Source organism: Enoplosus armatus, chromosome 9 (genome assembly GCF_043641665.1).
Source record: "Enoplosus armatus isolate fEnoArm2 chromosome 9, fEnoArm2.hap1, whole genome shotgun sequence".
In the NCBI taxonomy this organism is placed as follows: domain Eukaryota; kingdom Metazoa; phylum Chordata; class Actinopteri; order Centrarchiformes; family Enoplosidae; genus Enoplosus; species Enoplosus armatus.
The window spans coordinates 4,764,236-4,780,414 of record NC_092188.1 but is presented as its reverse complement, the minus strand read 5'-3'; the positions used below and the strand labels follow the sequence as shown (position 1 = coordinate 4,780,414).

At 42.7% G+C, this 16,179-nt stretch overlaps 3 protein-coding genes across 3 annotated transcripts; 2 read left to right on the top strand and 1 right to left on the bottom strand.

Annotated features, from left to right (window-relative positions):
* Positions 1-2,598: 2,598 nt before the first annotated feature.
* On the top strand, positions 2,599-3,690 carry LOC139290853 (transcription factor HES-5-like). Its single transcript, XM_070912720.1, has 3 exons — positions 2,599-2,643; positions 2,879-2,974; positions 3,148-3,690. Exons 1-3 carry the CDS (start codon positions 2,599-2,601, stop codon positions 3,688-3,690), a joined length of 684 nt encoding a protein of 227 aa, XP_070768821.1.
* Positions 3,691-8,581: 4,891 nt separating this feature from the next.
* On the top strand, positions 8,582-9,545 carry LOC139290842 (transcription factor HES-2-like). The gene is made up of 3 exons (XM_070912710.1): positions 8,582-8,626; positions 8,817-8,903; positions 9,009-9,545. Exons 1-3 carry the CDS (start codon positions 8,582-8,584, stop codon positions 9,543-9,545), a joined length of 669 nt encoding a protein of 222 aa, XP_070768811.1.
* Positions 9,546-11,176: 1,631 nt separating this feature from the next.
* Positions 11,177-13,294, bottom strand: notchl (notch receptor, like). Its single transcript, XM_070912569.1, has 2 exons — positions 13,086-13,294; positions 11,177-12,346 (listed from the first exon to the last, which is right to left on the bottom strand). The coding sequence occupies exons 1-2, from the start codon at positions 13,283-13,285 to the stop codon at positions 11,836-11,838; spliced, it is 711 nt and encodes a 236-aa protein (XP_070768670.1). The 5' UTR covers positions 13,286-13,294; the 3' UTR covers positions 11,177-11,835.
* Between the last annotated feature and the right edge of the window lie 2,885 nt (positions 13,295-16,179).

Sequence of the window (16,179 nt, the reverse complement as noted above, 5' to 3'; positions counted from 1 at the left end):
GATGGTGATCGCTCCACATTTTTGTAGAGTTAAGAGGTCATTTTGAAAAGGGTTGAGGTACATAGGGGTCTATATCAAAGGGTGGGTTCACTCAAATTACAAAAGACCCCAAACATTACCTCTCAACTCTTAACTGTATCATGCAAATAGTTTTGGTTTATTTGCTCAGGTTTTAATGTGAACAATTTTCACTGGAAGTGCCTTTTTTATATTGAAGAGATGAATCTGATGTATGTTTTTGGATTGTCTGGTATTGGTGCAGGGTTGAATCAACTGGGGAAAGCAGACAACTGCTCACATTAACTCGGTTTTAGTTACAAGATGAACTGAAACTCAAGTACAATAACATGCATAATTACTGAATCTTCTTGCCCTTTAACATGTATTTCCTATTGTTATGACATGGTGCATATTCCTTTATTAACTTTTTATTTCATTAGTTTATTTGACAAGGCCAGTGATCAACAGAAAAGAAATGACTAATTGTTAGCCTAAAAGGCAAATTTCCATTTGTTGACCCTGGCCAGATGTTAAAGGCAACCTAAAAACACGGTAAAACGTTATGAGATATATAAAATTCAATCACACAACATAATAAATACGCACAAAGTGACAGTAGGCCTACAGTACACAGTCTCATTGTTTGACTGTATTAGGATGGAGTCAGAAAATATAAAATGACATGGCTGGATACCATCTTCCATCCTTCAAACAAACAACCTCAAACCCTCCATCACTCTATGAATCAAAAAATAGTGGACATTATAACCCTCCAAAGTTAGTGAGAGCAGAGATAGTGGATTGTAATCTATTGCACAAGACAAATGTTGATTTGATTGTGTCCTCGGCCTCAAATTTAAACCACAGACCCCATAAATGTTTCAGAATATCTCATTCTGTTCGTATTAGTCAACACGAGAAGATCATTTTCTAGGCCTCAGAATAGACAAACGTGTTAATCTCAGGATATTATTACCAGCGAGACATTTTGCAGGGTTTGCATCACTTCGAGCTACACACAGAGCGAATAAAAGGAAAATTCAGACTTTAATGTAATAAAGTAATATGAATATTACACTTGTATAAGTCCCCTTAGGTTAGAAGACAAATAATTCGTTTATTTGTATGTTTCTTTGCTTCAAATGTTATTTTCTTATTCAGTGGAGCTGTAAACCTTTAATAATACCAAGTTTTACCAAAAAGATTAATATTCTACTCCTTTCTCTAAATCTACCGGGGAGTTAGCTGAGGGGGTGTTATCACGTGGAGTCAGATACTGTAGGATTATAATCATGCGCCCCAGATTTAATGAAATCAAGGCTGTTAACTGATCTACATCACCAAAGGACCCCTGAGGGCCCTCGGGCTCCAGTTTGGGAACCACTCGTCGTCACGTGCGCGTCGCCACCGTCACTCGGCTTTCCCACGGTCGCCTGGCAACATCAAAGGGTCTCCACAAGCAAATGTGGGAACAACTGCGGCGCTAAACGGCGCGCCAGCACGAGGCAGCTGCCCAAATGGCACGCGTGGCCTATTGTGACGTGGAGGTGTGAATGCAACGTGTTTAAGCACCGTCACACCTTCAGCCTGCGGACTGACTGACAAACGTACAGGCGTCAGGTGTGAACGGCAAAGTGTCGGCACCCGCCGTAAGTGAGCGAACGGTTCATAGACGGGAACAATGAGGAAGAGAGAAAGAAAAGACGCATGAAGCAGAAAAAAACTAACCACCCGAAAGAGACGCTGGTGAGCCGCGTCTAATGCGCCCCATGTAGTACGTAGGCTATACTCTCTCAATGCGGCACCAGGAGGCTCGGCATGGCCGGCACATGGCGCAGGGTTCGGGACATTAATAAACCAGCAGAACAGATGGACAGACGTGCCAGCTCTCTCGCACCTCGGATGGTGCCACACAAATGGTTTATGCGCTCTCGGTGGCGCAGCTGTACTGACTTCACTGCATCCGAGTCTCCTCATTGTCCGAACATATTAGCGACTGAAGTCAAGAAAACTGCGATATAAAAAACATCACTATACACTCACAGTGTAGTGTGGTATGAAACATCTGTGGAAAACTGAAATTATTATGATTATACATGTTTCAAATTCTAAGTTACTGTCTATGTTGAGGTTTGGGAATTGGTTGTTTTCCCACTTTACTGTATTGTTTTGTAATGCAAAAAGCTCAAATTCTCATATAAATCACTGGCATTTTGGGAAACAGTAAGGCGAGTTTACCAGTTACCAGTTACTTTTCCACTTTAAGTACCATTGATTTCATCCCAAATCTGAATTTAAATTTTTCCTTTAATTTTACGCAGGGGTTTGTGCATAATATGTAAGGTTTCGTACATTTAAGCACAAGCTGGTTTGTTGCCTGATGGTGAGATCGGGGCTTCAATTTAAAGTATCTACATTGTTGGCAATAAAAGCCTGGGGGGGGGGGGGGGGGTGTAGGAGGAGTCTGAGGGACTGGCTGGGAGGAGGTAAAAGGAGCAGCCTTTAGGCAAGAGCTTCATAACCTGATCAGCTGCAGACCGTGAAGGAACCTCTGACTTGGACTGACTGGATAAAGACTGGATTGGATCACCGGCTACAATGAAACTGTTACAGGAAACAGAGGAATCAACAAATGAAAGAAAGGTAATATAATAATCTTAAGATAATTAATACATGTTATCAATTGGTTTTATAGTGGGGTTTTTTTTTTACAGTGTTTTACTGTTATGAATACACGGCTGACTTATCCAACACACAGTGAAATATGTTCCAGAAAACACTGAGCTTAAAGCTTTTTAATCAAAGTAAAATAAATTAAACTGAATCGCCCACTACTTTGCATTTGACTCATTCCCATGTTTGTTTGTTTTTCTTCTAGTTCATAAAATCTCAGGTGGAGAAACGTCGAAGGGAGAGGATGAACCTCAGTCTGGAGCGCCTGAGAACCATGTTGCTTCCAGAGCCACAACAACTGGTAAAGAAAAAACCCCTTGTAGATATTATGAAAAGAGATAATATGGTTTCCATTTTTGTTTATGGTTTAGATTTATTTGTTTTTATATATTAAATTAAAGTAACTGGCCTTCTGTACCATTCAGGCATCTCACTTAAACCAGCAGATTAACTCATATTGGTGTTTTCATGCAGGGTGGGACTCAGCACAGAGTGGAGAAGGCTGAGATACTCGAGCACACAGTCCTCTTCCTGCAGAACACTTCCAAAGGAGACGACACAAGAGCTGGAGGTGGTGGAGGCCAGAAACACTCCTTCCAAGATGGCGTCTCCACCTGCCTGCAGAGAGCCGCTCACTTCCTGGGACCTGAAGGGAAAGGCCTGTGGCTCGGAGCAGCACTGGATGCATCTTTTGCCGCCCGCTTTTCCCGTTCAGACTCTGATCCTGCAGCCGTCCAAAGGAGGACTGAAGCCGGTTCCTCCGGCTCTCTTCCGCACACGAAGTCCATTCTCCGGATGCTGAGGCAAAAGTCCAAGCACAGGCTTCACACGCGAGCCTTCAGCTCGAACAGTTTTGCTCACCCGTACCGACTTCCAGTACAGCAGGGGTTTTCCAGCATCCCCCAACAGGCGCAAAGACAAAATCAGCTCGAGCTCAGGGCAGAGAGACAATCGGGCAAACAGAGCCCGTCCCAGAGCAGCCCGGTCAGCCAGACTTTGTGGAGGCCCTGGCCCTGATCACCTCTGAAACTGAACTGGTGCTGGTCAACTGTACTGCGTCTTGTGAACAAAGGCCTCTGGTCTTCTGATAACTCATAACGGTGTTGGTATTCAAACCCGACCTCAAGGCCTAATAGTAAATAATGTAAAAATCTCATTTGTACATGTGCTGTATGTGTGATAGGGTTGACTCACTCCTCTTGTGTAATGCTTCTGAATGAGCAACAGTCAGTGGGGCAGCCATCTATTCTGCTGACACGGGGAGTCTCCCAGACTGGGACAGACGTGAGCTGGATCATGCTGTGCTGAAGAGCGAGATTAGAGGTGAGTATCGTGGAGCTGAAGAGTTTCTTCCCTCCTTCACGCTGCTACAAAAAACCCTCTGCGGTCATGATTCAAGAGTGTGATACTGACGTGGATAATGATTGAGTGTCCATCCATCACATTTCCAGGTGTGGGACCTCAGGGTTCGAGGCTGGGAGAGCCCCATGCAGCCCCTCACATTCACCTGTGTGCCGTGATGTTTGCCGGCATTAATGACATCTGTGGCTCTGTGTACTATGTAACTTGTATCCTCTTTAAATATATATCTTGTCTATTTTGCACACTAATTTATTCTGGATGTCTCCCTATGGTGAGCAGTATTCTTTTTTATAAAGAAAAAAAATAAAAACATTTCTTAAAATGAAAAAGACGTGGTGTCAAATGATTTCTTAAAAATGGGATCCAAGCGGCGGGCCCTTTGTGTGTGCTGACTTTGACAGCTCTTTTTAGTTTGAGCCGGTGTGGTGTGAAGCGTGGCGTCCTGCAGAGCGACATCCTCCAGGTGTGAAGTCCGGCCACCAGGTTCTCACTTCAAAGACATCAAAGATAGTCCTGCTTGCACATCATTCACTTGGATTGAAAGCCTTTTTTTTTTTTCCTGATTTAACCAAGAATTAAAAAAAGATATAATATAGCTCGGAGCAGTCTGTGCAAAAGATTTACCACAAAAAAAATGTTAAAAAAAATAAGAAAATCGAATAATTTAACAAAGTTAGATGCAGCAAATAGCCCTGACACAGTGTGTTTCAGTCCATCTATTGTGTCCTTGACTGAAATCTGACTGAACTTTTGTTCCTAAAAATACAACTCTTTATTCTATTGTTTCTTATAGAATAATAATACATTGGCTGTGTAACTGCAGAGAAACTTATTCAGACTGCTACAAAACATTTCACTGCTTTTCCAACAAGGAGAACTTTATCGAGGCTAAGTTTCTATCATCAAACCCTCTGCCTGACGAACTCTCCCAGCTCATGTCCACGCATGTTTTCATTGTGATTAGTATTAATTCTCTCACCTGCATCGCCCCGCCCCCCCCGCAGGCCATTTGTTTCCTGCGCGTGTCCGGTGTCACTTCACAGGAAACAAAACGTGTCGTAACACCTCCAGCAGCCCTTTGAAGTTCAGTCACACTGACCCGTCATAGCGGTCTGATTATTGATTTCTTTTTCCTGAAGAAAAAAAAAAATATATATATATATTTATATATATTTCAATTGTTTGAATGCGACATAAAAACACATTTCATTAAGAAATTTGTTGAATGTCCACTTAGTTATCAAAACACCAAAATGTGCCAAGAGTGAGCAGCCCAGCATTCATGTTAAATTAATTATAAAAAATCAAGAACGCAGTCACGTTTATTTATGGAAGAGGCTGAAATTAAATAGAGGTGGACGGACGACAAGTTCAGTAAAATGTCGTCTCGTTTAAATGTATTTGAACGTGCTGGCCACCAACCTTGTACGTGAGACATTTTTCTGGCTCTTTCTCGTGGGAAAAGCAGAGCAAAGCGGCCATTTGCACTTTTATTATCTGTGAGAATTAGTGCATCATTATCAGAAGTGTGTGTAGGACGGTTGGCTCTCAGGTTCCCACACACACACGTTCACGCACACGGGCCACTCAAATGCAAATTAAGCACCAGACTTGCCCCGTAATTTCACTTCTTTTACACGTGTCTGCGTCGGTTTCACTCGGTAAACATTGTCTTTACGCCTCTATTGGCCTGCCTCCAACTCACTGTGGCTGTTGCTTCATGGTCGTCTTATCGTCTATGTGACTTATCTCAATGATAGTTAAAGTTTTTTTAAATTAAATTTGCATCATTTCTTTCTAAATGAAGGCCTGTAGGCGCGTGCCAAAAACCTTATGGCTGAGGAGATCTCACGAGATCTCAGCAGCATCTAGTAGACATTTAAATAATCTGAGCGATTATTTTCCGTCTATCTCGACAGAAATGATGAGTAAGAGCTCCTCTAATGTATACACACATTTAATGATACTTGAAGTCTTTAACAAATTGTGTTTTTGTAATGAATTCGGTGAATTGTTAAGCCTTTTCCGGCTGGCGCGTGTTTGAATTAGGTGTGAAGTGGTCGCGTGGTGCTGGAGCTGCTGCTGCACGTGTCTGTCTCGAAGGGAGTTTAAAGGGTCAAATAACAAAGACAAACGGTTGTTCCCTCAGTCAATGTGTAGAATGCATCTAACATAGGACTCATCAACCGAGAAATAATAATGCATCTTTAAAATCAAAAGGTCGTCATGAGCCAACAGCAGAGCCCTAAAATGTTGTTTTCCCTCTAATATATGGCACATGTTAACAAAACGGCAGTGGTGGAAAGTCACTCAGTAGATTTACACAAAAAACTGTATTTACGTAACATTTCAACTTTACTTGAATATCCAGTTTATGTCACTTTTTACTTCTAATATACTTTACTACATTTCAGAGGGAAATATTGTGCTTTTTCCTCCATCACACTTGTTTGCCAGATATAGTTACTAGTTACTTTACAGATTGAGATTTTTATAATATACATACGTTTATAAAAACAGTGTTTCATAACCATTTGGATTGTGATGCCTAACAAAACAAAAACTGTATTCGAGGTCCAACAAAGTGAACTTATACACTAAACAAAGCAAAGATGAGAGAAAAGTAAAAACAATACATTTTTGAAGCACAACTTAGTTTGTTCTTCTTTTATGTTGCTGTGGCGACACTTTTACTGAAGAAAACTTCTTCATCCAACACATCAAAAGGGGCTGGTTACGTAAGCAATGTGCGTGAAGATAAACTGTTGTAACGTTGCGGGGAGAATGGGGCAAATGGTATGGTAATGGTAAAATAAAATGGTAAGTATAGATAAATAATTGGCCTTTAGTCGATGCACATCTGACACAACAACATGCAGACAAATGTTGGATGAGTGTGACAGTGGGAGAATGTCCCCCAGCTCTTTCCCATCATGGGAACGTGGAGCAGGAGGCTTCATCTTCACTTTACTACCTGTTAAAACCGATACTTCGTTTACAAAGCGTGCTTGGAGGAGAGGTGGCTCTCTGGTTCCCACACGCACACGTGAAGCTCAGAATAATGGTGACAGGAGTCAAAATATGTTTTGTCGTTTTGTTTTGTTATTGTAAATAAACACATTAATTGGAAGAGCCGCGCGTAAATGGATAAACGTTATGCGTAAACTCTAAGAGGATAGACTTTACGCGCGCCGGGGTTGTCCCTTTAGAACCACAGTATTATTTGACACAATGTTGTGTACTGCTTGAAATATAGTTCCTGGTAGATGATCAGACAACAGATGACACAAAGACTTGATTCAGTTTTATTTACTGAGTGTGGGAGACGAACCTTCAGTAATGTTGACAAATGTGACAGTATCTCCTTCACTTCTCTCTCATGGGAAACTTGGGCAGAGATTTCTATTCACACTTTATTACCTGTTAGAATCGATACATCATTAAAAGGAGTGTTTGGGGGAGAAGTGGCTTTCGGGTTCCCACGCGTTGCTTCTCAGAATGTCACCGTGCCGCCATTTGGTTTTTTAATGTCATTATTTCACAGGTATTTGCAATTTTACGCGCGACACATAGATGCTATTTCCAGCAGACTTTGCAGAGTGTTTGTAGATTAAGAAACGCATTTTGAATAAAAAAGGATATATTCAACATTGAACTGTAGTTTTTGACTTTGTTGTGTTTTACAGACACAACCAAAGAGACAACACTTCAGAGAGCTGCGCATAAAAGAGCGGATTTTACGCCCTATCAGTTTCCCTAACTGCAGATTTTACAGAATGTATGCGAAACTCAATCATCAGTGAGTCACTGAATGACCGCTTATTCAAAATGTTTTCGATGTCAGCTGATTTTCTCGACTCCACACTCCGTCTTTCTGGCAGTGTGGGGCCCGAGGACATGTCGCGTTCCGCTGTCCATAATAATGGCGTGAGAAGTCACCCACTGTCATTTGTCTGGGCTTCACGCTGGTTTGGCGGATGTTTGTTGTTTTCCCTCACATATGCAAAGAAGCGTCACACGAGCTGGCAACACCTTTCACAGGCGCGTGCCGCTCACTCTAGACTGGGCAGCTGCACGTGCCCGCAGATTAGTGAAGGGTCTATAAGCGCGTCGTTCAGTCTGCATTCATCCTCAGATTCTTCCTCAAAATGTGTTAAAAATAGATCATTAAGAAAGCTGAAGTAGAAAATAAATAAAACATATGCTTTTAATTTGTTAGGCTACTTTATTGCCTTCCCTTTTCCACTGATGTGGCCAACGTTTACATTTTAAACTGGAGGAAAAAAGATCACAACAAATTCGGCGTTCACTTGTAATGCTGAATATTTTACAGACATTAACGACTTGGTAAAAGTGAGTTTAGTGGTTTCAGCATGGAGGGAAAACTGGAGTAGAGTGAAGACTGTGACCGGAGGTGGTGGGAGGGGCCTAAAGTCACGCCCACCTATGGCTTAAAAGCCCTGGCTGAAAACTGTGCGGGCACATTCAGCTTTGACTGAAAGACCGACGCAGCCGCAGTTACCGCTGGACTTCTTGGAATACAATCATGAAATTTCTTCAGGATTCAGAGGACGCTAAGGCCACGAGGAAGGTATGCTACATGTATCCTGTCTGCTTTCATGGAATATTGCTGCCTTGTAGCTCATCACATCACCTGTTATCTGTATGGTCTCTGCTGAGACGCACATTACTCCATTTGTGGGACAAAATCCTGGATTTTGAAATTTCACCTTTCAGTCTAATTTCATTAATTTATTTGATTTCTCGTTTCTGTCTCGTAGAGTCTCAAACCTCAGGTGGAAAGACGTCGAAGAGAGAGGATGAACCGCAGCCTGGAGAGCCTCAAGACTCTTTTGCTACAGCCACAGGTAAAGGCCACATAACTCAGGTGGTCAGTTTGTCCATCCTACGTGATTAGAGTTCTTTTCTTAGCGGCTGAGAATCTGTTTATTAACTCTTTGTTTATGTTCTAGGAAGCAACTCAGCGCAGAGTGGAGAAAGCTGAGATCCTGGAGCACACGGTCCTCTTCCTGCAGAACACGACCAAAGTAGACGACACGGCAGCTGGAGGTGGTGGTGGTGGTGGAGGCCAGAGACACTCCTTCCAAGATGGTGTATCCACCTGCCTGCAGAGAGCCGCTCAGTTCCTGGGAGCTGAGGGGAAATGCCTGTGGCTCGGAGCAGCACTGGAGGCATCTCTTGCTGCTCGCTTTTCCCGTTCAGACTCTGATCCTGCAGGCGTCCACAGGAGGACTGAAGCTCATTCCTCCTCCAGCTCTCAGCTTCTCAGGAAATCCTCCAGATCTATTCTTCGGTTGCTGATACACAGGTCCGGGCACAGACTGAGCACGCCTGCCCTCACCGTGGCCAGTTGTGTTCAGACCCGTGAAGAATCACATCGCACTCCCTCAACTCCCCAGCAGGCCCACAAAGTGGCGAGTCGAGCGAGCAAACAGAGCCCGTCCCAGAGCCAGCCGGTCGGCCAGTCACTGTGGAGGCCCTGGCCCTGATCTCCACGCAGTGAAACTGAACTTTTAATGACTATAAACATGCGGATTAACATTCACAGAACAGCATGTGTTGTTCACTTGACTTGACAAAGACATTTCCAGTGCAATGTATTGAACACGGGCCTCCTGCTTTCTGTGAAGTCTGAAAAACGTGTAAATATTGTAAATTTATTCTGATCACACAAAGTGCTGCTACAGCGTTAACACGCCAACTCGTGTTAGTTGTGTCATTTATTAAGTATTTTTGCACCTTAATTTATTTTATTTGTCGTTTGTAAATAAACAAAATGAAAAATCACTAAACAATGCATATGTGTTCATTGATTGTTTGCTGGCACGTGTCTTGGAGTGCGGACTTGTGAGGCCTCACACGCGAGAATGAAAGGCACCATGTGGTGACGTTTCACACAGTGGAACAAGCTTAATCCTCACTTCGAAAAACTATAACATGCTTACAGGAAGCCTTCATACTTCCATTCATACGTCATTAGCCATGTCAAGTATTGTCGAATGTCAGTTTTATATCATAAATATGTTTTTAAGTTGGTAAGGACTTGAAGCCGTGCGTAAAAGGTGACATTCCCGTGCGTAATGTCATATCTTCCTCCTTTGACACCGACATTAAGTGACAACAATTTTTACCCATTTAAATAGAGATTTCATTGAGAATAAGAGTCGCTGTTATGACCAAAGTCACCATTTACTTCATAGAGAATGTGATATTTTTGGCGTGCGTAAAACATTAAAACGCGCTGCCCGATCATTTAATTGCATCCGTTAAAAGTCGTCGAGTTGTTCACACCACCGGGCACTTCTTTCAGTCTGTGACTCATTTGCATCTCAATCGCCAGCGAATGCGCGTGGGAACGTGGGAAGTGCCTCCACCCTGCGCCACCCTCTCCGTGACCCAAGTATCAGTTTTAACAGGTAGTTAAGCTGTAAATGCAGCGTCATTTCCCCTTTTCCCACGAGAAAGAGTCCTCTCGACGTCTCTCTATCTGAAGACATTTGGTTTGTGCAACAGCTGGACATGATTTCTTTCTAAACCGCTTGGTTACTTTTTACTGTCGACTCTGAAAAACAGGAGGAGACTGTCTCTTTCAACTTTTCATCTCTGCTGCTAGAAGCTGTGGGCTGTGGGCAAACATTTGATTCAAAAGCGTTAAAAGCGCTAAATCCTGAAAACCGTATGATCTACTGGCGCGTGCAGGTGTGTTTCCGGCACGTGCCAGCTCTGCATATATAACCCCAATCAATTGGCGTGAATTACAGCTCAATATAAGTCGCTGGCGCCGGGCTGAAGATGTTTTTTTTGCTCGTTTGTCGTCTTTGTCTAAATGAAATCTTAAGTCAAAACGTCCCGAGACTTTCCAAAAGGTGACTGAAGAGTTCAAACAAAAAATAGCTCCAATTTAAATTGTAGAGGCGATCAACAACGTTTCCAAACTCACCAAATATACCAGCCGTCTCTTCAATGTGACATGTGAAGTCTGTAGCTTCTATTTAAGTATTTATCGATGATCCTTTACAATTATTTTATTTATTAGTCATGAATATGAGGACGTTTTGTAGTATTGCAAGTGGATTTGAAAATGAAATTAAAAATCCATATTATTTGCATGAAAAGTCACTTTATTGCATGCATCAGCAGGATTCTGACATCTTTGTGAAACCATGCATTTTTTTTTTTTTTTTTATCATTTCTTCTTGATTGTTTCTGCAATAATCAGAATACAACCTGTACAAGGTCAAGACGGTGTGTGTATATTACAGTATTTGGCAAAAGATTCATTCATTTCATCACGTGTCTGACTGGCATTCATCTCAGACGTGTTATATTATATTTGACTGAGCCATATAACAGAACATTTACAAATAACAACACCCCCCTCCTCGTAAAAAATATAATAATAATAATTTAGGCACGGCTGAGTGAAAACTGGGGAGGCGATATGGGAAGGAAAATCTCCAAGAGCTGCTGTGTTTTCATTTGACAGTAACGTAACAAGCAAATCTGTCAGGCAACACCCAACAGATGTGTGTTGGATAATAATTAAGGTCCAAATTTACAGTAAATCAAGGCTGGACTCCCTCCAGCGTTGCGCCTCCTGGTAAGCCTTCTGCTTTGCATTGGGCTTAACAACAAAATGCTCCTTATGCCAAACTAAAACTCAGTGCCTCTCTGTCAATACAGCTCCATAAGTCATTATCTTGTTCACATGTTCTTCGATGCTGTTCTTTTCGGCTGAATGGAAAGACAAGCTGGCATTTTGCCGCTTGTTTCTGTTCTCTACAAGGCTGTTTGTGTGGAGTCAGCAGTGTTGTTTGACTTGTCACTTCTGGATTTCTGCTCTGAATTTGTTGAACTCACTGCTGCTTGCTCTGGTCTGCTGGGATTGTCGCCATTTACAACTGGCTGGCGATCTGATTGGGCGGCAGCATCTGTGGGAGGTGAAACAACCACTCTTTCTATGGGCTCATTGGCTGTTCTGTCTGTCACAATAATATAATTGGGCTCTGGCTGGTGGGCACTGGAGCGGCGCTGCAGTGCATGCTGGGTGCAGGAAAAGGAGCGCTGTCGAGGGGTGGGCTGGGGCGACAGGAAGTGAGGTGTCGCAGCTCGGGGAACTTCATGATGCCTGTCACGATCCTCGTCTTCTGAGGTCACCTCCTGTAAGGTGCTGATTGGCCGGGGGGAGCGGCCCATGATTCTAGGAGGGACCAGCGCTGTTGCTGACTGGTTGAGCTGTGGTCGCCAGTTCTGAGGGGAGGGGTACTGCACTCGGTTCACCGACCAATCACTGGCAAGACAAGAAAGTCATCACAATATTAGACTGCAACAAGGTAACAGGGAGGTTTGCAAAAAACAGTTTGTCTAAATACAAATGTACTGTGCTGGCTTCTTAGATGAAAATGGTTGGTGTTTGAAAGCCAGCGCTTAATTCTTGGACTTCAGAGCGTCTTTGAAAGCATAACATTAGCATTAGCACAAGACAACAACACAACTTTTCACTTCTGCAAAAAGCAACAACAAAAAAAGCCGCAAATCACTTTTAGCAGCGTAGTCACTAATTTTGTTATAGCACCCTCCTTTCGTGTACAAGTGTACAATATGATTGATGCCAACAGCAAATAAAGAGTATTATGCAATGTTTAGCTAATTGGCTAAAATGTGCAAAAAACTCCAGTATTGTCCTCATGAGCACATTCAGGATTCACCATCTCATGATCCTCTTTGAATCCTTTGGTTCATAAAATGTCAGAAAATACTGAAAAATGCCCATCACCATTTACCCAAAGCCCAAGGTGGTGTCATCAGATTGCTTTTTTCATTTGACCAACACTCTAAAATCCATAGATATTCAATTTATTATCAATGAAGAAATCCTCACAATTGACCAGGTGGAACTGAGGAGAGTCTGGCATTTTTGCTTGAAAAACATAATTCCTGCTCTAATAGTACATTTCTAACTTACTCATCTGGTCGCACATCATCAGAACACACTGTTGTCCGTGTGCGTCATGTTACTGAAACCTTACTTTTGTGGAGGTGGGGTCACGTCTCGATGCCCTATGATCCCAGAGAAGGAGGCGCTTCTTCCAGGCAGGCCTTGTGATGCGACCCACGGCGAGTACATCAGAGCGCGCTCCTCCCACAGCATGTCATTGGCCGGGTCGACGGGAACAGGCCCTCTCTGAATTTGGTGGGCCAACAGGAGTTCCAGCACCTGGTGATGCATGCCCTCTCTGGCCACGTCGATCGGACGGCGTCCTCTCCGGTCATGCAGCTCAAGGTTGGCACCGTGGAGGAGGAGGAGTCTGGACGTATCATAGCAACCATGGAGGGCGGAGAGGAAGAGCCCTGTCTCGCCCTACCAGAGGAATAATCATCAATATAACATACGTCTGAGATGTCTGGAGGATATTAATTTGTCTTACAGTACAAGTGTCATGAACTGCCCAATCATTAGTATAGATTATAACATAATAACACACCACACAGGTCAATACATTCATAAGACTTACTTAAATTAAACGCGCAGAGTCGGTTTGTACAGCTTTAAAGAATAAGTCAGGATTCTTAGTCACTTACCTTATTGTCTTGCAGGTCCACAGCGGCCCCATAGCGAATGAGGGTCCTTGTTAGGGAGAGGTGGTTTACTGAGCATGCCCAGTGCAGGGCTGATCTCCCTGAGAGAGACAGTGTGAGTGGAGTGGGGGTGAGGGGGAAGAAGGGAGGGAGTAAGTCAGCCAATGAACAACCATTACACAACAGAGTCGAGCCAAGGTGGTGAAGAGAGGGAGGGGAGGGATGTGGAGATGAATTGTTTCAGCCGAAGGGAGAAAGAGATGACAGTGACAGGACAAAAAGAGACAGCAAAAGCAAGGAGAACGAAGACAACAAAGTTAATATGTCCATCAACCCAAGTTTGAGCACTAGAGCACATTAACTTTGTTCTGAGTCAGAGGAGGGCAGCAGGGGAGCTGGAGGAGGAGGAAGAGATGGAAGCCAAGGACAGACGAGCGCAGGACGGGACAGGAGGGACACACAAGGAGGATGTGAGAGAGATGGAGTAAGTTACACCAGTTACTAAGCCCCTCAGTGTACAGGTGTCAGAAAATAATGGCTCTACATGTGAAGATCCAATGTCCAAGGTGAGCTTTTTTTTTTTGATCCAAATATGGCATGTGGACAGGTAAGTTTAAGACATTTTATGAGCCAAGCTAGCGGTGTCTGCCTTCGGTCCAGACTGAAATCTATTTTGAATAAGAAATTTAGAAAATTTGTATTCACGGTCACATTTCCATTATCCTCAGCTGTTCTTTGTGTTCGCTGCTAAATAGTAAATGTTAGCATGCTAAAATGCTAAGCTAAGATGGCAAACATGGTAAACATTATACCTGCTAAACCTCAGCATGATAGCATTGTCATAATGAGCATGATTTGGGCTGAGCATTTAGCTCAATATAGCCTCACAGAGCTGCTTGCGAGGAAACATTTGCAGAAAGGTGGTTGGATCTTATTCTTCATTACTGTTTTAACCTGCTTTGCTTTATGGGATGGATGAGGTTTATTCATTGTGAACTGTAATTTAAATAAAATATTGGTTAAAACAGGCACCAAGAATTAAATGCAAATACTGTTTGACTGAGACTTTCAGTAACTGAACTAATATTAGTAATCGTGGCAGCGATGCATTACCAGTATGATCGGTGTTGTTGACCGGCACTCCAGCTCGCAGCAGCTCCAAGACCACTCTGTCCAGCCCGCTACGCACCGCTCGGATCAGAACCACAGAGCCATCCGGGCCACACCACTCTGCCGACTGCCAACGCAAGCAAGCCACGATGAATATATAATACAGACATGTACATAATACATATCACATACTTCACCAACGGATACAAAACAGATGTACAATGGATGGAAATAAAATGAACACTGTCAAAAACAAAAGCAAAGGACAGACCTGCTGAGGAGGACTGAGCAGAGGAGGAGGCATGGCGTTTCTCTCCCATCCTCTAGGTGGAGCTGAAGGAGAACAAGAATCATTTAAGGTGGATCTCCAACTGACAAGTGTAAGGATGTTAACACAAATGCTATATATATATATACAGTATATATATCAGGATATGTAAGTACGTGTGTCTTATACCATGTGCTGGAGGGCTGCAACTACTGATTCATTTCATTATCAATAAGACGTTTGGTCTATAAATTGTAAGTGAACAGTGAAAAAGGCCCAAGGCAGACCAAAAGGCCAAAACCCAAAGATATTCAATTCTTCTTCTTTCTTTACTTTATTTTTTGGGAAATAAAATGCCACAAGTGATACAGGGGTATAAAACAGAAATTGAGGAAGCTGGAACCACTGAATTATTTTCCATTTTTTCCTAAAATGCTTTTACAAACGATTAATCTATTATCAAGATAGTTGTAGATTAATTTTCTGTTGATCACCTAATTGACTAATTGTTGCAGCTCTATTTAAGTCCAGTATACTAGTATCAAAAACCACTTAATAACTTATAAGCAATAAAACCACAAGTATACAATAATGCATGACAAAGTATCCCGATGTATGAAAAGAATGAGTCCTTAAGTCCATTATTTTCTACATCAGGACACCTCAGAGTGCGTTATTTCACTTAGACCATGACCATTTTATGACTATGGTATAGTAATGCTTGACATGGTAGAGATATATACCAAATTCCCAGATGAAACGAATATCCCAAAACCTTACGTTGTACAGGTCTGCGGGGCTGTGAGGTTCCAGCCCGGTAGTGTTTCTGCTCCGGGCTCCTGTGGTCACAGATGGAGGCGTCCTCCTGTCGCCTGGAGCATCTCGCATTGATGTCTTCCATTGAACTCTGGGTAAAGTCTGTGTCACTTCCTATATCCTGGTCCCTTTTGAGAGGTCTGAAAACCAAAAACAGAGTTTTGATGCGGCACATTAAGAAACTGCTGTGGTTTTCGTGTGGTAAAGAAAAAAAACCCATAATTTTGTTTATGAGTAAAACACAAGAATACTATTTTTGGGTATGTTTTCCTAAAATGTAAACATGCGTGGATTGGTAGAGGAAATGGACGAGAACCCTGGAACATGACAGGGATTAGAGATAGTTAGCT